The sequence below is a fragment of the Hippichthys cyanospilos genome, chromosome 1 (assembly GCF_059441005.1).
Source record: "Hippichthys cyanospilos isolate Australia breed blue-spotted pipefish chromosome 1, RoL_Hcya_1.0, whole genome shotgun sequence".
Lineage (NCBI taxonomy): Eukaryota > Metazoa > Chordata > Actinopteri > Syngnathiformes > Syngnathidae > Hippichthys > Hippichthys cyanospilos.
This window is the reverse complement of record NC_142369.1, coordinates 6,753,133-6,775,260: the sequence shown is the minus strand read 5'-3', so window position 1 is coordinate 6,775,260 and position 22,128 is coordinate 6,753,133. Positions and strand designations below refer to the sequence as shown.

The 22,128-nt window shown below is 38.8% G+C and overlaps 1 protein-coding gene across 1 annotated transcript; it reads left to right on the top strand.

Annotated features, from left to right (window-relative positions):
• Positions 1-5,203: 5,203 nt before the first annotated feature.
• Positions 5,204-21,880, top strand: frem1a (Fras1 related extracellular matrix 1a). Its single transcript, XM_088423340.1, has 31 exons — positions 5,204-5,533; positions 5,598-5,706; positions 5,799-5,930; positions 6,264-6,608; positions 7,319-7,461; positions 7,926-8,122; positions 9,011-9,101; positions 9,218-9,385; positions 9,450-9,658; positions 10,552-10,645; positions 10,727-10,979; positions 11,816-12,007; positions 12,094-12,279; positions 12,772-12,968; positions 13,028-13,229; positions 13,405-13,549; positions 14,207-14,348; positions 14,440-14,635; positions 15,034-15,295; positions 15,368-15,782; positions 16,486-16,687; positions 16,772-16,916; positions 17,148-17,277; positions 17,342-17,414; positions 18,199-18,348; positions 19,827-20,011; positions 20,117-20,239; positions 20,312-20,443; positions 20,663-20,778; positions 21,232-21,317; positions 21,440-21,880. The coding sequence occupies exons 1-31, from the start codon at positions 5,204-5,206 to the stop codon at positions 21,640-21,642; spliced, it is 5,553 nt and encodes a 1,850-aa protein (XP_088279466.1). The 3' UTR covers positions 21,643-21,880.
• Positions 21,881-22,128: the final 248 nt, after the last annotated feature.

The window sequence follows — 22,128 nt, the reverse complement described above, 5'->3', positions numbered from 1 at the left end:
ACCCCCTTACACTCTAAGTTTAGTATGGCCTCTCAGGTTCTCCACCTTCTCTTGTTAGAGGTGGAGTTTGACACTTGGGCCCAACGCAAATGCTGTAGTAGAGTCGAGCGGTAGAGCAGGCCGGACGAATAATGGAGCAGAAGAGGAGGCGCCATACAGGTAAGGACATGTCTCCATCTGGAGACTTTAGCCAAGTTATTTTATTTTTTTTCTGCCAAATGCCTGAGTTTGCTTCTTGAATCCTTTTTAAGATACTATAACTGTAGTTGCATACAGCACATATTGTAATTGCGTGCATTGACGACTTCTTGTATTAATTATTAATTAATTGCACGTTTTTTCCCAGAATGGAGAACATTACATTGAGTATATATTATTTTTGTGACTTTTTGGTTTTCTTCTGTTGTTGTTTCTTCAGTTTAGCCTGGATTGTTAGTGGAAATTACAGCGCCTGCATGTGCATTTTTTTTCAAAGTGATTTATTTTCACGGGTAATGTTGTAAGATGAGTTTGCAATGATGACTTGTTTTGGAATCATTGTTTGTGTTTATATATTTGTGTATTTACAGTTTAAGATATGAGGTCATCAAAAGATGCTTTTCTTGTATAACAGTGTCCTGTTTGTGCACCCATATAATAGTTGCTTGGAAATAAGTGGTAGTTGCAAAGGACTCTGTCATTATTAAGGTGAGAGGAGGCGCTGTGAAAGGATGCTGCCGAGCTTCCCATCGGAACAAAGCCACTTTGTGGCGTGACACTTAACATTCCTTCACTGCTGTGTAGTTTGTAGCCGTTGTTTTGAGCTTTTTGCAGCAGTTCTATTATGGCCAGTTGAGCACAGACTTCTACCAGAACTGCTGGGGGGCAGCGGGATAAAAATTAATTGGTAAAAGGTGGGGGGCTAGAGTCACATGACTTTGAAACGAGTCCGACGACTATTTTTTTTATGGCCTGCTATCGATATGTATTCCACTTTTGATTCTCACTCTATTCATTCTATGATACTCATTCTATTCATTCTATGATAAAATGTCATGTGAAACATTGGCTTTACTGTAACAATTGTTCACTGGGACAAGCCGGAACATGTACTGTAAAGACTAATTACAAGGTGTGTCCCTCGGTTAAAAGGTCTTGTTCAGCTGCAATGACAACTGTGGGCAAACTTTTTGGTTTCAGGGGCTAAATGTAGCAAAATCAAATATCAATACTGTTGTGAAAGATAGCTCTAAGCAAGCAGTATCAAATATTATTTTGGGGAGCAGTTTGAAGAAAAAAATTTGTTGTTTGATCTTTATGCTGATTAAAACTTCAATTGGCTTGTTAATTCAAGCGGGGTGGGGGGGGGGGGGGGTTAATGGGATTTTTAACAGGGTTTCTGCAGATATCAGCAGGTCTAATTTAATGCATTTTATTGCTATAAACGAAACAGTTAATGTTTCCTTTCAAGTTAAGGGCAAATTAGTGGGAACAGGCTGCAACCCATTGCTAAATTGTGTTAGAGTGGCTCCTTTGATAAATGTTTATGCTTAGATTTTTTTCAAAGTTTTATAGGGATGTACGTTGTTATTAGTGATATAATTTTTGGCAAACTAACTAGAAATTAAAAAAAAAAGAGAACAAAATCTATCTTTTGAAGTTGCTGAATAAAATACCCCTCCAAATTTTAGTTTAATAAGACACATATGGGCCAGAATTCTTTTTTAAATGGGTTGTGCTTGTTTGGGGGGTTCTTGGCTGAAATTTTTGAGGACCACTGTTTTAAGTTATTGGGTCAATATCACAACAATAAATTCTGATATGGTGACCAACTGCGATGTTTGTTAAAATGAGGCTATTTTTCTATATTTTCATTTTTCCTCTCCCAGTTTTCAGCGGAAATGCTTAATGCCACAAGCAACCGATTCCTGAGGCAATGTCACTTCAACTCAACAGGGGTGACGATCACAACGACCTTGAACACATTTTTTGAGAGTGACAGCTGAAAACGGTGCTGTAACAGAGTCAACCTGTTCAGACAGGGAGAACAATGATGAAGTCAAAGGGTCAAAACTTGGCATTGCTTCCCTTCCTGCTTCTTGGAGTGACTTGCAACGCTTCCCTTGTAAAAATCAATAAGGCTTTAAAGGTGAGACGGGGTCAGTCAACCTACCTCCAGGAAGGCGACCTGCAGTTTCTTATCCCGCTTCAAAAGGACGCCTGCAAAGTGGAAGCGGTGTTAAATGAACCCATAACTCAACGAGTGGGAAAATTCCTGCCTCAGGTAATGGAACATCACACAAACTATTGCCAGGATGGTCCATTTTCCACTAACAAGCTCAAATTATGATTTTTTTGAACCCTTGTGGCAATTTGTTACAAATTATGGAAATGCCTTTGATTTTTTTTTATGATATCATAAAAGAATCAATGGGATTAATTAAAACATGTACAATTTTAAAATGCAACGATTGTGACATTTCTATCTGATTGCAGTTGGACGTGCGAGATTTTGTCTACAAAAATAATCATTGTCCAAATTGTGGATCATATAAAACCATTGCAATTACAATTTTTCAGATGCATTTTAATAGGATTTATGGCATCGATTTTCCTGCGATTTTTGCAACATTCCATGTGGAATGTCCAAGCGGCGGTCAATCTATGTCAGCAAACAGAAAATTCTTTGTTGACTTGTTTCACCTAGGCGGCGGTAGAGACCAGATAATGGCTATGTCTTAAAGTGTCTTTGTCATCTTTTCCTGAAAAACAGGACATCCAGTGCACAAAATAATCAAAAGAATCATGATGCACTATTTGTTAATTCACCTCAATCTTCTTGCAATTGCAATTGGATTTAGTCACTGTTACAATTACGATAACCGACCGACTAATCAATTAACTAATCACTAACCAATGAGGTGAACAGAGTACCGTATTTTCCGCACTATAAGGCGTACCTAAAAGCCTTATTTTTTTCAAAAAGCTGATGGTGCGCCTTATAATCAGGTGCGCCTTAAATATGGATCAATATTGAGATTGGGATTCATTGATGGGGAATGAACTGATAAAGTAAGCTTTACCTGTTTACAGTTGAACAAGGTTGGCCATATTGACATTGAGTTATTATGATATTGTGAGTTTAGAGTTATTTTGAGTTATCATTGTTATTACGTTGAGTATTACTATATTGTGATTGAAAACGTTTTAAAATATATCATTAATTGAGGGTGCGCCTTATAATCCGGTGCGCCTTATATATGGGAAAAGTTTTAACATATTTCATTAGTTGAGGGTGCGCCTTATAGTTCAGTGCGCCTTATAATGCGGAAAATACAGTAAGTGTGGTTTCGTGCTATACATGTGACAATAATTCTCTACAATCTTTACGTCACAAACTCCAAAGACAGACCATAAAATTTCTCATTTTTCTGTCTGAGTTGATAAATTGAACCGACATATGTACGGATAGAACTGGTGCCAGTGAACAATTTGAGTGGTTGAAGGAAAACAAATGTCTTTTTGCAGGTTTTTAACTGCCAATATCGTGAGAATGAGGTCAAATACGTCCATAATGGCTCCCCACTGTTAACCGAAGACACAGTCAAGCTTCGGCTGTATAGGTACATCATTTTAATATCTTCAGTGTTGGTTGTTTGTGATGAATGGGGCTTAATAGTACCATATATGTTTTACTTACTTGAGTTCTATTTTTGTAAATAGGTTCACTGAGACCGACACGCACATTGAAGTTTTTTCTCTCCGCGTTGCCGTCGTTGAACCCGACTGCAGTATTATCAAGCTTGGACGGAAATTTTTGCAAGTTCCTTCATATGGCATCTCTGATGATGTTGATGGCAATGTTGTGTCCTTCCATTATGAAAAGCGGTCCAGCTTGGAGTGTACCATCCATCTCAATTCACACGACACTCACCTGCCAGCTCACGGGCAACTCGTCACCGGAAAGCCAGAGGAAGCGGTCAAGAGAGGGGATGAGCCATTGCGTTATGTTGAGGGTAATGGATTTTATGCTGAAAGCGTTCCCTGAGATATTTCTCAAAAGTGATGTGAAATCATGTCTTCCAGAGGATCCAGCCAAATGTAATTCTGCCGTCTGCCTGAGGGGTGTGAAGCCTGTCAGGTTCTTCAAAGTTCCTTGCGAGGACTTCCTGATGATGGGGCTGAAATATCAGCATATGACTCCTCCATCTCCTGATATTGACTACATTGCAATCAGGCTTGATCTCAAAGATACAAGGAGCGGCAACGTTTATCAGGCAATGTGACTTTATTATGTTTTATATAGGTTTTTTTTGTAACTGGAATGTACTAGATTAAGGAAAAAATATGATGCACTGATTCGAAATAGACGAATATTAGCTAGGCCAAAATTTGGATATTTATAATTTGCTATTTTTTGTCATCTGCATCGACCTTCTTAAGAAATCTGATGGCTAGTTATAAATGAATTTTAAACGGTTAACTTTAGGAACCTATTTCGAATTTCAGTTAACTTCATAAGAGATTCTGATGACTCTGGGTACACTGCACACTTTTTTTGTGTTTTTAGAATCTGTTTGAAAACAAATTACATGAAATTTCCAAATTTTCCCAAATATTTGAGAACTTGATTTATGGTAGAAAATTATTGTGAGCTATTTACTCATTTGCTTTGGTTGAACCTTTTACGACATGCTCTGGGAGCTCGCTATCCATTTGTGTAAGAATATTACACAAATTTTACTATCCTGGATATCAATAATTAGTAGCTCTGCAATCATCCGCATAACCAGCAGAAAAGTGACAGGAAATTTGTTGATGTACGTTGATTTGGCCAACACACTACCAAATTTGATACATTTTCATAAAATGGTCAAACTGGCAACATAAACATGAAATTTGATCTGCATGTTTGTCATGAAAAGATAGCAAGAACACAATCTATTGAACAAACAAATGTGGAACACATTTAGGGCCCCGAGACGAAGCCCTGAGGAATGCCCCCCCCCCTTTTTTTTTTATTTATTTATTTTTTTAATTATTCAGCCCCAGAGGCCAATTTCACTTAGCAACTTAAAATTTTGGACCTTTTATTTTTTTCATTTTGTTGAATTTGTAAATGAGTTAATATAATTAAAATTTAATTACCCATAATGCTGACATTTCAGGAAATCATCCGGGAAGATGCAAACCATGATTATATTTCTTATGACTCTATTACTTTATGAAGTCTGAACAGATTTGGATTCCAGTGCAAATCACAGGCGCAATGGCGAACCAGTCGCCCGCGGCGTCATTCATGTCAACGTTCATCCTGGAGGTGGACCAGTTCATTCTGACTCCGCTATCCACCGCCACGTTAGACGGGGAAGATGAGGAAACACCCCAAGAGAGGTTGATTTTCAACATCACCAAAGCACCTTCAGATGGCTTCATCACTCACCTGTCCGACCAAACGCGGCCCATCTGGTCCTTCACATGGTTGGATTTAAATGCCATGCTCATTGCATATCAGCCTCCTAACTCCTCTCATACGCAGCGCAGGAACTTTGAGGTTGTACTTTTATGCACATGTACTGTATGAAATAGAGATAATCGATAAGAATCTTCCCAAACAGATGGAAATCGAGGTTCATGATTTTTTTTTCGAGAAGAGCCCACCCATGACTGTACACATGTCTATACGGAATGCCGACACCAATTCGCCCAGAGTTTCCTGGAACATGGGTATGGTCAGTTTTAAAAATATGTACTTTTTATATCAAGGGATAACAGATTGTTGTGGATTCGTTTGCGCACACGTGCAATTTGTCACCCAGGTCTCAGCTTGTTGGAAGGTCAGTCACGTCCAATAACATGGCAGCAGCTCCAGATTGTGGACAATGATAACATAGATGCCGTCCGTATCATCATCGTGGACGGCCTCCTGCATGGAAGACTGACTGTCAGAGGTGTCATGATTACATTCTACTCATTTTTGAGGAAATATTTACTAGAAAATTGCTATAGTTCTGTTATTTTTCATGGAGATGAAGGAAAAATGTAATATGTAAAATGTAATGCAGATATTTATAGTCGACTGTTATAGTGTACAGACCCGAGTTGGTCAACTTTAAAAAAAAAAAAAAAAAAAAAACAGCCCTAGAGGTCTCGAGAAAAACCTTTCAATCTTCACCCCTTGACCTTCAACCGCAACAACTGGCAGTTTAGTAACTGCACCAAGAGGGTGAAAGTTCTCCATTTGATATGAGTTACATTTAACAAGCTGCGTTTGCTATGTCTAGGTGGAAAGGGCTTCATGTTTACCATCGAGGATATTAAAGCCGGGATCGTTTGCTATCACCACGATGACAGCGATTCCACCGGTGACTTCATCGTCTTCCGAGTCACCGATGGTCATCACCAGACTCGGCACAAGTTCCCGATAAAGATCCTCCCCAAAGACGATAGCCCTCCTTTCCTCATTGCCAATATGTTGCTGGAAGTGACCCAAGGTCAGACAACTCTGTTGAAAGGCACCGCCCTTCAGGCTTCTGATATGGACTCCAGCAGCGACTACATTCTCTTTAACATCACGAGACCTCCACGGGTGGGGGAGATTATGAAGTTTCCAGAACCCGGGCTTACAGGTCAGAGAAAACACATGCCTCACTCGCTTCTCTTATTTGCCTGCTGGTCCGAATAAAGAAAAAAAAATAATCCCTTCGAATAACACGGTTAGACATTCTTTGTATATTTTCCATGGAAAGCAGGAGGGAATGTGTGGGACAGAAATCACTAAATAAACATAAAATGTCACAATCTGAATCAGAGTTTTACCTTGTAATGTCACCGCTTACCACTAGATGGCAAACATGCACTTATGCTGTACTGCCCTTTACTACAACTGTCACCATTGAATATTTTTTAAATCGATTACGCTCGATTTTTCCATCAATTAATTCAATAATCGAAAAAAATATTTTTAAAGTCCCCCCCCCATTACTGTTTATTAACCATTTAGTGTCACTTATTTGGGCTTTGTTTAAAAAAAAATAATTAAACAACAATACAGCAATAACACTCAGGAGAGACTGACGTTAACTCGTCAACCATATTGAAATGGATTATTGTGTGTGTAAGATGTGTACGTTTAAGAATATGTTTTTTGTGCATATGCACAAATTTAGCCTCTGTAAAATGTTTGTCATGCATCTGTTTTTTTTTAATGCTTATGTGGGCCTCTCAGTAGCGCTGATGAAACATTGTGGCCCTCCCTAGCATGCGCATTGCTGATTTAAATCTTATAGGGTCTATATTGTATCACCTTGATTCAATAGTTTTAGTTCATTTCCTCCAGGTTACCCAGTCAGCAAATTTTTGCAGCGGGACCTCTCTCAATCCATGGTTTATTATCGACATATGGGAAATGAGGTGCTCGATGACTCCTTTGAGTTTGTGCTGTCGGATTTCCAGGATCCCCCAAACTTGTCAGAGCCCCAGGTATACGTTTTTGCAATTTGTGCAGCAATTCGACTTATGAGATTCTGGTGTATGGATGTCAAATTGAAGTAATAAATCAATTTGGACTCATTTGCTGCTGGTTTGTTTCCCTTAACTCTTTCAGTGCCAAGCGTTATTGGAAAAGGAAACCTCTATAGTGCCAGTATATTTAACATTTTCACTCAGCTTTCATGGCCAATAGAATATCGTGTGCTACGTCTATGTAAACACGGGCGGTGAAAGCTTGATTTCCATTCTTTACTTAGAATTGCAAGTACTGTATGTAATTTTTGTATTGCATGTATGGCAACACTGCCATCCAATGGCCACAGTTACCATTACAGCGCTCAATTGGCTTAATATTAGATAAGCACTCGTCAAGGGTGTCAGCTACCCTCCTAATAATCAGAACATTTCAGTAGAACAATGAATAAACCAAAGTGGTTTATCTTTCCGACGCGCAGGTTGTGATTTTGCACATTGAGCCGTTACCTCGCCAACCACCTCAAGAAGTTCCTGGCGCCAGACGGTGTCTTGTGGTCAAAGAGACTGACGTGGTCCATATAACACAGCAACACCTTCACTTTGTGGACAAGGACTCGCCAGACAATGATTTGACGTACACGGTTACAACGCCACCTTTCTTTAGTGATCATCACAGGTCGGTATGCCATACTTCTCGGATTGTTATTAACAGGGCCGGACCTATTAATCAGCCGGCCAATTATGGCCCTTCCAACATTGATCGAAAATTTTGGCTGATCTTTGCCAATTATTTTAACTTTTTCTCTTTATGTACATTTACCATAACAAGTCACTCTGGTATCGTGATTTATTACACACAAATCCATACCATAACCTTGTATCCTTAAATGTACCTCACAAAATTTGTTGATAAACTTGTCCTGTGGACGTGGCATTCAAAACAAAGCAAATATTCATTTTGGCAATTATTTGGTACGCTGTGCAAGGAAATTATGTCACTACTTCAAACACAACCTAGTAACCTTTTGTTGAAAAAAAATAATCATAAAATACATAATGCAACATAAATTAACTGTTGTGCAGTATTTTGTCCAATACTATCTTTTTATTCATGTATTTTACATCAAAGACAAAGCATTGAAAGATAACACTAGGAGCTGAAATTTCACCCAAATAGTGACAACGCGTCAAAGTTCAACATCGGCCTTAGTTATCACACTACTAGAAATGTCCAATGCCTTGCTAAAACACTGCGAGAATTTTTTGTGAATACAACCAAAAAATCAAAATCAAAGAACTGCACAAGATTAAATGTGTTAAATGACACTCATTCAATAACTGTGCCACACAATCCAATAGTGAAAATCAGCATATAATTGACACCTATTGAGGTGCTTTGGGAGAATATTAATTTTTTCCGCCAAAATTTGGGATCAGCTGGGCCCCAGTTCTTTTTTGTTTGGTAATATACGTAAATTTGCAAAAACTCTTGTTGCCGCAGATCTTTGTATTACTTAATGTATTATCTATTTGAGCTTTGTGGTGCTGTTATTGTGCCGAGCAGCAACGAGGATGCAGGGAGATTATTTCTCGTGGACAGTATACCCAAATTCACCAAAGACACCAATGCACCAGTGTTGAAGCTCTTTACACAGGTAATTATTTTTGGCAACCAATCAAAACACTAAATGATGACGTTCTCCTATAGTCCATATTCTGTCCATGTCTTGGATTGAATTTCATTGTCTCATGTTGGTCTGTGGTCTTTCAGCATGCCATCAACTTCATGAAAGTAGCCTACATGCCTCCAACTATGGATATTGGTCCTTTTCCTCGCTATATCCAATTTGCTCTTTCAGTTTCTAATCAACATGGAAAAACACTTGATGGGATCTGCTTTAATATTACTGTGACACCAGTGGACAACCAACCACCAAAGGTACAGAGGAACGACACCCAAAACGGGACTATTTCATTCTTAGAACTTTTTTGCGCCGTTTCAGGTTATCACCAACCCTCTAACGGTCGATGAGGGTGACGAATGCTGGCTTGGTCCCGAACACCTGCTGTTATCAGATGTGGACTCTGTCGAAGAAGCCTTGAAAGTTGAGCTTTTGAGGGGACCACAGCATGGAGCGCTGCAGCTTAACAGCGTTGCTCTAAAACCTGGACAAACCTTTTCTTCGCTTGACCTCAAAAGCCATAAAGTTAGGTTAGATGTTTCGATTCTCTCAGGTTCTGAAGTGATACTTTTCACAACTAACTGTATAGAGGACCAAATGTGGCTAAAAGTATTCACACTCGGCACGTTGTCTCTACAAATATTTCCTCTGCCTGTTTTAAGCTTGCTTTAAAGTGAAACAACAAAACATATTTACTGTAGATGTAGATTTTCTTGATAAACTATGTACATTGTTTCTTCTGAACACTACAGGTAAACTTTAGGTAGATGCACAGATACTTGTATAAAAAAGGATTTGGAAGTATTGCTTCATCTTTTTTATTCAAAAGGATATAGAACTTTTTTAGCCAAATTATGAAATTAGTTCTAGACAAAATACTAACTTCTTACTCTTGAACATAGTTAAATAATTTCAGTATGTCTTTTAAGTGCTAATACTAAAGAACCAGGGCTATAATAGTTTTGTATTTTTCGTTCTACATCATTTGTTTTTATTGTTTTATTCATTTATTTATTTTTCAAATACAGTTTTAATTCAGTTTTAGATCATTTTGTCAGTTTGTAGGTCGTTAAATGCTTTTTTTTTAAATTACCGCTTTTTTTTAGTTTTTGTTTTTTTTAAAACATGGAAGATTTGTCAGTGCAACTTAAGAAAAAAATGGTCACGAAATATTGCTTAATACAGTGAACCACAATTTTCAAAATTAGCTTTTCTACTTGTGTACGGACACACAACAGTACTAAAGTAAATAGTGTACATATGAAATGAACACAAAAAGCTTATGTATGATGTTCATTGACAAAGAAAAAAATGCAGTTTTTTCTTTTAATTATTTAATTCATGAACCTAAAATGGAATTTCACTTAATTTATCTTATCATCTGCTAAAAATGTGTAATATTAGAAATGTCTTATCCTATCAGGTACACTCATGACAATTCAGAAGCTTCGAAGGACAGCATTGATTTGGCTGCAACAGACGGTACCAATAAAATCAGTTTGATTCTGCAAGTAATCGTAAGCACGCAAATTGGAGAAAGTCACATGTGGCAAATCGCTTGATTACTTTAATCGTTTTTGTTTTTTTTTTTTTTTTAGGTCTCTCCTATCAATGATGAGGTACCAGTGCTGGTAGCCGGTTTGAAACCGTTGCTCACATGTGCTGAGGGGCAGGAAGTCGTCATTTCCGATGAGTACATTCACGCAATTGACCCAGACACTGACAACGGCAGCCTCGCCTTCCTGATCGCGAGACCGCCCAACCACGGACTGGTGCTGAGAAACGGCGTGGTTGTCGATAGCTTCGTTCAGGCGGACGTCACTGCAGGCGTTATCAGCTACAGGCACACAGGTAAGTAAACGTAGCAATGCGAGGCAGAAATCATTCTGGTGTTATTGCAGTTGGACATACAGGATTTACAAATGATCTGAGCTTCGGAGCTGTCAAAATGAACTCATCAATTATCAAATTAGTCAATAACTATTTTAATAATCAGCTAATCATTTAGAGCTATCGTTTAACTTGAAATTGTTCAAATTGTCTGAATTCAGCTTGGGGTCCTTCACGAAAACAGGCCGGTTGTTTTTTTTCTGTTGAATCAAAATGAGACAAACATCTGGTTTTACTTTGGAAACAAAGACTGAAACGGTTACCTCGTCTGCTTCTAAAAGTTTGGCAAGTACATCAATCCCTTTTGTGTGACATTCTTTAATTTTTCTTTATGGTTGGTTAGCTAAATTGCTAGCACATTTATACCAAATAAATTGTCTTGATTGTTCAGTTCATCAATGCAATATTCGATAGAGTAATTGATCACAGTGTTTCCTTGTTTATCGCGGAGGTTACGTTCACAAAAATATCCGACAGTAACTGAAATCCTCGAATTAGAGATTTAATTTTTTATTCTTGCTTTCACTCTTTTTTCAATTTACCAGTAGTTTCTTTTGTTAAAAGAAAAAGAAATGAATGTATAAAATCACAACTTTTTGTCTGGTCCAACACAGAAGAAGAAGATTTTTATTTTCAAACTTTGTCATCCTACCACCAGGGGACAATGTTTCCCACACGTTTGCATGACAAAAGTCTCTGCTTTTCTCACCCTAATATATTATTTACCAGTGTGAAATGGCATTGATTTTCTCACCTGATTCCTATTGTAATAAATTTTTTTGCGGTTGTGCTTTTAGGGCAGGAGATAGGACTCACTCCGCAACATGACACAGTCACCTTTGTGATTTCTGATGGAGAAACAGAAAAATTAGCACTCTGCTGCAGTGGCAGAGATCCCAAAATCGCTAGCAGAGAAACATCTCTTCCCGTGTATGACCTCCACATCACAATTTTCCCCGTTAACAACCAGCCACCCTCACTTCAAACAGGTGGATTGTTTAATGTCACACTAGTACATCGTATGTACAGAAACATCATCGTAATGATAACCAAAATTCTTTTTTTCTGTTTATAGGAGACATATTTGTGGTAGAGGAAGGCGGGAGAGCCCCGATAAAAGTAAATCATTTGAAAGTGTCCGATGTAGACACAGTCGTGGATGAGCTGGTGGTCAGTTTGGATACTCTGCCTCAGTTTGGCTACCTTGAAAATGTTTTGCCTAGACCTGGCTTTGAGAAAAGCAACATGGGTGTGAGCATAGGTAAGCATTCTGATTTCCATCCGTATTTTATGTAGTAGTTAAAATACGTGCTCTATTGGGTTTAAATCTTAAGATTTGACTTGGGTAGTCAAAAGGTTTCCGTTCTCGACCCTGATTAAATCCTGGTAGCACAGGATTTATTTACCAAACTCAAAATGTTCTGTGCTGTTTATTGATTGTTTCAAAAAATAGGAATGGATCGATTATCAATTCAACTAATTATCAGCAAAATTATTTGGTATTTTGAAAAATATCTACCTCGGACTTTTAAAAAATCTGATGGTCAATAGTAGATCTCTTTAAAAATCTGTTAAGGAAACAAATTGTTTAATATTTTTTATAATTCTATAAGAGAGTCTGCCGACCTTTGGAACACTCCGAACTTGTATTTTGTTTCTGTTATTTAGAAGTTTTGGGAATCTTTATTTCCTGTAAAAATTGGCTACTTACTCGGATTCAACTCGTAGTTTCTTACTTCTTTCTTTTCCACAGACTCTTTTTTTTACAAAGACGTTATTGCTGGTCAAATCAACTATGTGCAGTCCAGGCATCAACGTTTGGAACCAACAACTGACCAGTTAATCATCCACGTGTCAGACGGTAATTTCAGCTCTACACGTGTACCGTTCCACATTGTTGTTAAACCAACAAACGATGAGATTCCAGAGTTTGTGGCCCAAAATATCACGGTGAGTCGTTCCTTTTCATTTGTGGTCACGTGGTCCACTGACGACTGCTTTCCTTTTAGGTACAAGAAGGACAAATGAAGTATCTGGACTTGTCTGTGCTAAACGCAACCGATCTGGATTTTCCCAAGAACGACTTGCTCTTTCATGTTGCGAAAACCCCTCGGCATGGCAAGATAATTCGCCAGCGCAGCATTGACACCAACCAGGATGTCAAATCGGAATCCACTGAGGTTGACTTCACAATGGCAGAGCTAACAAATGGTATGTAATTTCAGTGCATAAATTAGTTTCCCGTTGTATTGTTGAGTTTGTGTGTAACATTTTTACAAGGTGAAAACTTGGCAAGTGTTGGCTACTACTAATCCACTTTCACCACATATTAAGAATCATCGCTCTAGGCTTTTTATTTCTGAGTTGTACTTTGACTGTCTTGCAGGCAAAACTGTGGCTTACAAACATGACGACTCTGAACATCTGAAGGACAGCTTTACCATCCAATTAATGGACGGCAGACACAAAATCCAAAGACAAGTGATGGTGGAAGTATTGGCAGTCAATGATGAAAAGCCCGATTTAATAAGGTTTGACGAAAAGAAGTTAGTTAATTCTAGTTGTCAGCTGGAGATTATTTCTTTTATATATACAGTAGCTCGAATTTTGAAACTATCATACTTTAGTCTACTTGACAAAAGCTCAGTTTCCACCGAGAAAACTACCCTGCTATTACTCCTCCCACTTTTTCTGGTACTTACTGCTTTGTGGTTCCCCAAAAATGCTTTGGAGGCATTTGATTGGTCTGAGACAGACCAGAAGAGTAGAGAAGACTAGAGAGTGTCGATGAAAACGTGGCTTTAGTGAAACTGAAATAAAAGGTGTTCCCCATGGCTCTGCTTTGGGGCCCTTCATCTACTCTACATTGATTCTGTTATAGTATATTTTGGACGGGCAGGCATCGTTTCTTGAGTCTTTTTTGTGAGCCTCCCACTATATTTCATATTGCTAGCATCATCAATCTGTCTAATGTACTGTACGGTGTTAAAATTTTGTAGCAATTGGACCATATCCCATTTTCTTTTTTCTAAATGTTCTACATACTTGTAGTTGGTGCTGTCAAGATATTAATTAAAAATCATTGAGATAAATGTGATGGATGTGTTATTGTGGGAGATCAAAAGATTGATATTAAACAAGAAAAAAACAGTCATTCCTTCTGTCCTCCCACCATGTGTGTCCTTCAGAAACAATGGACTGGAGGTAGAACCAGGAGAGACCAGACTCATAACCAGCGTAACCCTCTTGGCACAGGACCGTGACACGCCCCCTTCGCAGGTCATGTACATTTTTAAGAGACTACCTACCCAGGGACTCCTACAGCTTAAGGTCTGTGTGTTGTAGTATACAGTATAATTTACGGAATTCATTGGTACAATGGTATGTGGGACTGTTTTTTTTGTTTGTTTTTTTTTCACAGTGGGTTCAAAACTGGCGGCCGCTGATAGCTGGGGAAAACTGTACCCAGGAAATGGTGGACATGAATCGTCTGCGCTATGTGCACACAGACCCGTTTGGTACTACGGCGCAGGACCTTTTCGTTTTCCACTTACACGACGGGCAGAATCAATCTCCCTCACAGCTGTTCAGCATAGCTGTCAAACATGTGGAAAAGGGTACTAAAAATCAACAAAACAAAATATTTTATCTGTTTTATTGACATTCCCTTTAGTGCAGCTCCATCTAGTGGATGCATAACGCAATCTCAGCTACTACTGTAGCTTCTATTCTATGTGCCTTAATGTGGTGTGACTTATATCTGAAAACACTTTTAAAATAGGCCATGCATTGAAGTTACATCGTATAATCCTGTGCCCCTTATAGTGCGGAAAATACAGAACCAGTAATTACAGATATCATACGTGTTTACAGCTGGAAATGGCTAAATAAGTAAAGTTATAGGTGTTGAATTGTACATATTTATTTATTGTGCTACTACCTAAGTATGAGTACTTGAGCCACCTCATCCCCAACATTTTATTTATAGTCTCTACTATTGACTTGTTTTTTCCAGGAACTATCACCATCTTTGTCAGGCCTGTGACGGTGAACCGCGGAGGTCGCGTGGTTCTCACCACCGACGAGCTGTTTGCCACAGACCGTGCAGACCGGCCCGAGGAGCTGCTGTTTGTCATTACTATGGCAGCTCATGGATATTTGGAGAACACCAAGCGCCCCGGTGTCCCCATCTCCACCTTCAGCCAGATGGACGTGGCTGCAAACCGTGTGGCTTACGTGCATGACAAGCAAGCTAGCACACCCATAGAATCAATTCAGTGAGTCTACCTCTGGGAGGGTTTTTAAACTAAGACTTTTTGTTCCAAATCAACCTGTTTCTATTCTGCCAGGTTTGTTGTTAGTAACAACAAGACGAGTCGAAAGGGAATCTTGGAAGTGAGAGTGAAAATGGTCGATCACATCCCGCCGACATTGTCCAACAAAGGCCTTGTGATTCCCCAAGGGTTCGCCATGACCCTGAGTCCAGAGTACCTTGGCATGAGCGACCCCGACACCCCGCGCGGCGCCCTGCTCTTTAAACTCCTGCAGCCTCCTCAGCACGGAGAGCTGCTTCTACATGGAACCGCGCTGACAGCGGGTTCTAATTTTACCCAGCAACACATTGAGGAGTTGGAGGTCACGTACAAGCATAACGGAGAGCAGTCACAGATCGATCGCTTCCAGTTCACCGCCTCGGACGGGGCCAATCGCGGAGTCCTGTTAGATGGGAAGTTACATACGGAACCGATGTTTTTTATCATTCAGGTAAGTGACCAAGCTCAATGGTTTGGGTGCAAGTAGCAGTGTCCTCTTTATTCATTCTCAGGCTAAAAAAATCTAAATTTAGAGGTACCTCATACCTCACATTGTCCAGTTTGAGAACCAGTGCACCAGATAAGCAAAATTCCACTGATTAGCCATATTAAGACTTGCTAGATGATTATGATTGCACTCCTCTACGACTACGTGGCCACTTGTTCGTGCAGTCCCAATTGAAAGAGTGCAGTGAGAGGTGTGTACAGCTCCCAATAAATCATTACGATCAATATGGACAAATATTCAGTTTTAAATGAGGAGTGTATGGTGAGAGGTGCGTACAGCTCCCGGTAAGTCAATATGATCAATATAAAAAACTGAAAGATAGCATAGTAGCAATTCGGAGGATCAGTACTGTCTTTTCTCTTAATCTTGTAACCATAGGGACACCCGTGTAATTTCAGTTTGTCCTATGCTCTTTTTTTTTTCTTCAGTTTTTAAAGTTAGTGTTTTATTTATATACATATTCATTTCATATTTTTTTTAGAAAAAAGGGATCCTGTCACTCAAAACCTTGAGCAGAGGAAAGACTGGGATCAGTTTTGAATTCTGCACCTAAAAATGTGAAAAATGTAGTTGTCAAACTTAATGTATCAAAAACCGTGTTCCCCAATGTATTCAAATTGAGAAGCATCGCCGTGTTTAATTTCAGATCACGCCGCTGGATACATCACATCCCGAAGTGGTAAAGCTTCTCCCCTTTTGGAAAGCCGAGCTTTTAGCTGACGGACGATACGGAATCTTTTTGTCATCTCGGGATCTCAAAGCCAAAGACGCTAACAGCAAAGACGAGGAGCTGATTTTCTCCATTGTTCGGCAGCCCTATTTTGGTTACCTCGAAAATATTACGACAGGTCAGGAGTGTCTGGTTTTTCTTTTTTTTTTTCCTCACTGCAGCTTTAATCACAACCCCAATCTGCCGCTTTGGTTTTTCTCAGGCGGTTTTGCACGACAGCATATCTCACAAATGGATCTTAACAGAAAGGCAATTGTCTACATCATCAATCCGGAATCGGAGTCTCTGTCAGACAGCTTGGAATTCAAGGTGTCTGATCGCCATGGAAACGCTGGACCATCTCACATGTAAGCTGAAACGATGTCAGAGAAATCTATAAAGAAGACTAAAACACGCCCAAATGCCATACTGTAAAATAATAAACTCAGACCAGCCAAGATTGACTTTTCTTACTCGCGAGGGACAACTACGCTCTCACTCTCGTGTTCGCTTCAGAGCTGTCAGAGCTCGCCCCCGTTTGCTTTTTTATTCAGCAAATAAAGATTGGTCTTCGTTATCGTCACTTTTTACACCCGTAGACTACAACTGAACTGGTCTAGCGTCGAGCTGTCCCAGGCCGACTACTGCGTGAATGAGGACGAGAAAAGAGTCTCCGTGGGCATCATCCGGAAAGGAAACCTAGCAGAATCTTCATATGTCACTGTCAAGGTCCGAGAAGTCGCTCACTTTTCTCAGAAACGTGTTTTATTTTTTTCTCATTTTTTCATGATAGGTGAACGAGGTGACTGCCCATGTGGGAAAAGATTTCCTCACAAGCTCCTCTTCCCTTATCCAGTTTGATCCAGGTATATGCCATTTTTCTTCATAAATCTTCACCGCTCCAGAAAATTAAAGTTGGCCAGCTTAGATATTACTTTAGTTAACAGTTCAGTTAAACCATTTGCCTCATTTAGAAAAAAAAGAATTGAAATAATTTTCTTGAAAAATGTAGCGGATTTGGCCCTGCTGTTACTTATATTTACACATATCCAGTTTGCTTATTTAGCCATTTTCAGCAGTAAAAAGTAAATATTTTGCCTGTAAAAACACTTCTTGCCATTTTCTGTCAACTGAAAATGACGTGGAGTTTGCATGTTCTCCCCGAGCCTGCATGGGTTCTCTCCGGGCACTCCGGCTTCCTCCCACACTCCAAAAACTTGCGTGGTGGGTGTATTGGACACTCTAAATTGTCCTTAGGTGTGATTGGTTGCATGAATGGTTGTTCGTCACTGTGTGCCCTGCGATTGGCTGGCAACCAGTTCAGGGTGTCGCCCAACTACTGCTGGGATATGCACCAGCAAGCCTTGCCACCCTGGAAAGGATAAGTGGCTAAAGATAACGGATGGACCAAAATGACATCAAATGACCAAACTCCAAAAACTGGTGATCTGTTATTGGTTGTTACCTGAGTTGCCATTTTTTAGTCGACAGCAAGAGGAAAATTGAATTTTAAGGTATTAATGTACATGAAAAATATGTTACCTAGTGAAAAATGATAACGTTTTTCTGCTTAAAATGTCAAATGGCTAAATATGTTTCGCCACAAATGTTCATAATTTCAAAAGATGTGATGTTTTCCGCCTTGTGAAGGAGTCTCGCTGAGGGTGTGGAACATTGAGGTTGTTCAAGATCAACTTGAAGAGGCAGATGAAGTATTTGAAGTTTTCTTAGTCCTCCCAGAAGGCACGGTTATTGCCGGAGGCAGCAAAGCTCAAGTAACCATCAAAGATCCAGGAATAGGTAAATATTTCAGTTTGTTTTTCTTTTTTGTTGTTGCTTCGTTTGTTTGCTATTTATGTATGTTAAGGCTGCACAATTAGAATTAGAATTAGAAGAATTTTAAGAATTTTAATCGCCATAATGATATTGGCCGCAACGATTAATTAAGCTGATTCTCAGCGATATTAACATTTAAAAAGCTGGTTACTTACATGTCAAATCAAGCACTTTCAACATCCTACCACCAGGGTGGCAACGCAAGGTTAAAACTCAGAGATTTCAGCTTTCAATTCAACCTTAAAAGCCTTCTGATGGTAATGTTTCCCACGTTTGCATGAAAAAAAAGTCTGCTTTTCTCACCCCCTAATATACCGTACTTGCTGTCAATTGAGACCCATTTTAAAAAATCCAATAAAGAAATTCAGTTCGAAATGACCGAAAATGATATTTTGACTGCCAAGTCCATACTCACTTCGAGTGATTCTGGTACATTTAGAAGCCTCCCATCAGTACCAGAGTGAAATGAGATAGAGTTTTTCACCTGATTTTTAATATACACCTTGCTAGATCCATTTTGGAAAATTTATATACTGTATTTTCCACACTATAAGGCACACCCTCAATTAATGACATATTTCAAAACTTTTTCCATATATAAGGCGCACCGGATTATAAGGTGCACCCTCAATTAATGACATATTTTAAAACTTTTTCAATTACAATATAGTAATATTCAAAGTAATAACAATAATAACTCAAATAATAACTCTCAGTAGCATAATAACTCAATGACAATATGAGCAATCTTGTTCAACTGTAAACACACAAAAGAAACAGGTAAAGCTTACTTTATCAGTTCGTTCCCCATGTACGAATCCCAATCTCAATATTGATCCATATATAAGACGCACTGGATTATAAGGCGCGCCATCAGCTTTTTAAAAAATTTAAAGGTTTTAGGTGCACCTTATAGTGCGGAAAGTACGGTAATGACCAAAAATGACTGCCAAGTCCATACTCACTTTGAGTGATTCTGGTGCTTGTGTGCTGTTTTTTTTTCTTGCAAAAAAAAACTTTAAGGCTGTAGTAGGTGTTGTTACAAGACTGGTTTTGTTCTATGTGCTTGGTTCTAAGTAGGCTTCATTTTTTTTCGTTGGTTTGCACGCAGCCAGTAAGTTAACTGATTATCCAAGTTTTTGCCATGTGAATTTGTTTTGATTATTATTTACTTTATTTATTTTAGTTTATTATTATAATATTTAAGTATCAAGCCTTGAAGCCTTGTCAAAACAAAATCTGCTTATTTAAAAAAGTGCAATAAATAGACATGCTTGACCAAACATAATGAATAATCGTGATTTATAATTGTGATGTCAATACCAAAATGATCGTGATTATTATTTTGGAGATAATCGTGCAGCCCTAGTGGATGTGTATGGATTTAAAGGATCAAGTGCATATTTTGTTATGTATTATTCATTGGCAAATGGAAACCGCAGGGCAATGCAAGCAAAACCAGAAAGATGCAGTGTCTATAATCAAGGGAAAGACCATTCAGTCTGATAAATACGCCCGGAATCCATCTGGGAGGCTCCGGAAATTGACCCTTGGCACTCAATCTGCAGTCCATGAAGATGCAACCTTGTCCTCAAAGAACATTAGGCTTAAGGGCAAATCCAAACCTGTAAGTGCCTGAAATCGTTATTATTCCCTTTGAAGTTGCCTCACTGCAATTTTTTTTAATAATGTAAGATGTTTATTCAGTCAGAAAATGTGTTTTTGTTTTCAGAATGGAAGAAGGGCAAAGACCCATGTTGTTAGCAGGGCAAGTAAGCAGAGGGTATCGACAGAGCTCATTGATTCAAAGCATGACTCGAGGAGAACATTCCCCAACCCCGGAAAAAGTGGACCAGTGAGGCTGTACTCGACTCATCACAATATAACTTCATGCATTTGGAATATCAACTTTTTTTCTTTCTAATAGGCGCCAGCTGATAATTTGGTACCTCGGCCATGTTTGCCAGAAACGATGGGACTACTGCATTTCAACCAGACCACCAATCAGATGTTTCATTGCAACGGTGTCTTCTGGAGATCCTGGGTGCCAACAGAGCAGGTTTTTGTTTCAACTATGATTGGAAACCCTAAAAACTAAATAGTTGTGGACGACCCAGTAATGGAGAATCAAGTTGACGTTACGTGAGACCAAAACCTGAGGCCAAGACTCTCAGGAGTAAAAATCATGTCGAGAGTGGTGCCGCAAATCCATCTTTGCTCAATTTTTATTACTGCTAGGTTGACTTGAAGGGCTAAAGGAAATTGTGTCCATTCACAGATGACCAAAACTCCAGCGTGTCCTCGTGGTTGGACCTTCCACGGTGGCCGCTGCTACGTCCTCAACAAGAAGCACAAAGCTTCATGGAGTGGAGCAAAACGCAGCTGTAAAGAGAGGTACGATTCAACGTGGGTGCCCCAAACAAAACTGGTCATATGTGCCTTTTTTTTTTAACTTCAAACTTTCACCACCGACCCCCCCCCCCAAAAAAAAGACTTATGGCATATATTGCTTGTTTATAAGTCGAGGATAATTGGAAAATTAGTTATACTGTGTATATATATATATATATATATATATATATATATATATATATATATATATATATATATATATATATAAAGTGTTGTCAAGTGATTGCATTTTTTTAAGCAATCGCAAAATTGATCAAAATTTTTTTTAACCATTTAATATGATTCAGTTATACAAACAGACATAACTATGAAATACAAGTTGAACAAAATGACCAAATAGAGATGGAGATTGTACGGCAATAATAAAAAATACAAAATAGTGTACTTATATAGTGTAATTATATATATATAACATACTTATTCTTTTTTTCTCAGATATAAAGGGAACCTTGCAAGTGTTTCCTCAAAGCGTGACATGGATTGGCTGTGGAATTTTGGCAGGAGGAAACCGTTTTGGATAGGTGTGTTATCTAAATGATAATGTACCATAAGAACTTTTCTCATTTGTAGTTAGCTTTGCAAAATATCAGTATTGTCTCTCAAAATCAAGCATTGACGATGTTGACCTTAATAACACTGCCAGGTCTTAATGACAGAGACTCCCAAGGTTCTTGGGAGTGGGCGGACGGGGAGAGCGTCATCTACACTAACTGGAGCAAGGCACCGTCGCGCTCCATGTTGAAAGGGAGCAAAAAGTGTGTCCTGGTGTGGAGGAGGGCAACGTGGCAAAGAAGGGACTGCAAAACGGGCCCAGCACACAGCTATATATGCTCCATCAAGATTTGATTCCCGGTGCTAAGCAATTTTTGGAAACAAACACAACCTCGTGGAAGTAGAAGACCTCTTAAACATTGGCTGCATCATATCTTTTGTTAATTTATTTTACCTAACCGCCAAAGTATTAAGTACTATCTTTTATACATACCGAGTGCTCATTATCTGCTCTGACTATTTTAGTATACTGTATTAAACACAGGAAAAGTGTGTTTCATTCATGCAACGCAAAGAGGTGTAACACATTTAATTTAACCCCAGGCAATATTAACTACTTGCTGTATTTTACATGCGTGTTCAAATATATTTGCATTGTGTTAGAAAAGTATCTTAATAAATGTAAATGTGTGGCAGAGTGAAAACTGAACGTCTACAAAATTGTTTATATTTCGTTAATTCAAAAAACATTATAGCACAAAAATGTGTTCCCCTCTGAAACAGTGACACCTAGCGGCCAACATTACCCAGATTTAAACGGCCCTCATATTTAACTTAAAT

Coding starts and splice junctions, on each gene's coding strand:
- frem1a (XM_088423340.1), top strand. CDS start 5,204: ATGAAGTCTGAACAGATTTGGATTCCAGTGCAAATCACAGGCGCAATG. Junction 5,707..5,798: donor CAGAGTTTCCTGGAACATGG/GTATGGTCAGTT, acceptor TTTGTCACCCAG/GTCTCAGCTTGTTGGAAGGT. Junction 7,462..7,925: donor CAAACTTGTCAGAGCCCCAG/GTATACGTTTTT, acceptor TCCGACGCGCAG/GTTGTGATTTTGCACATTGA.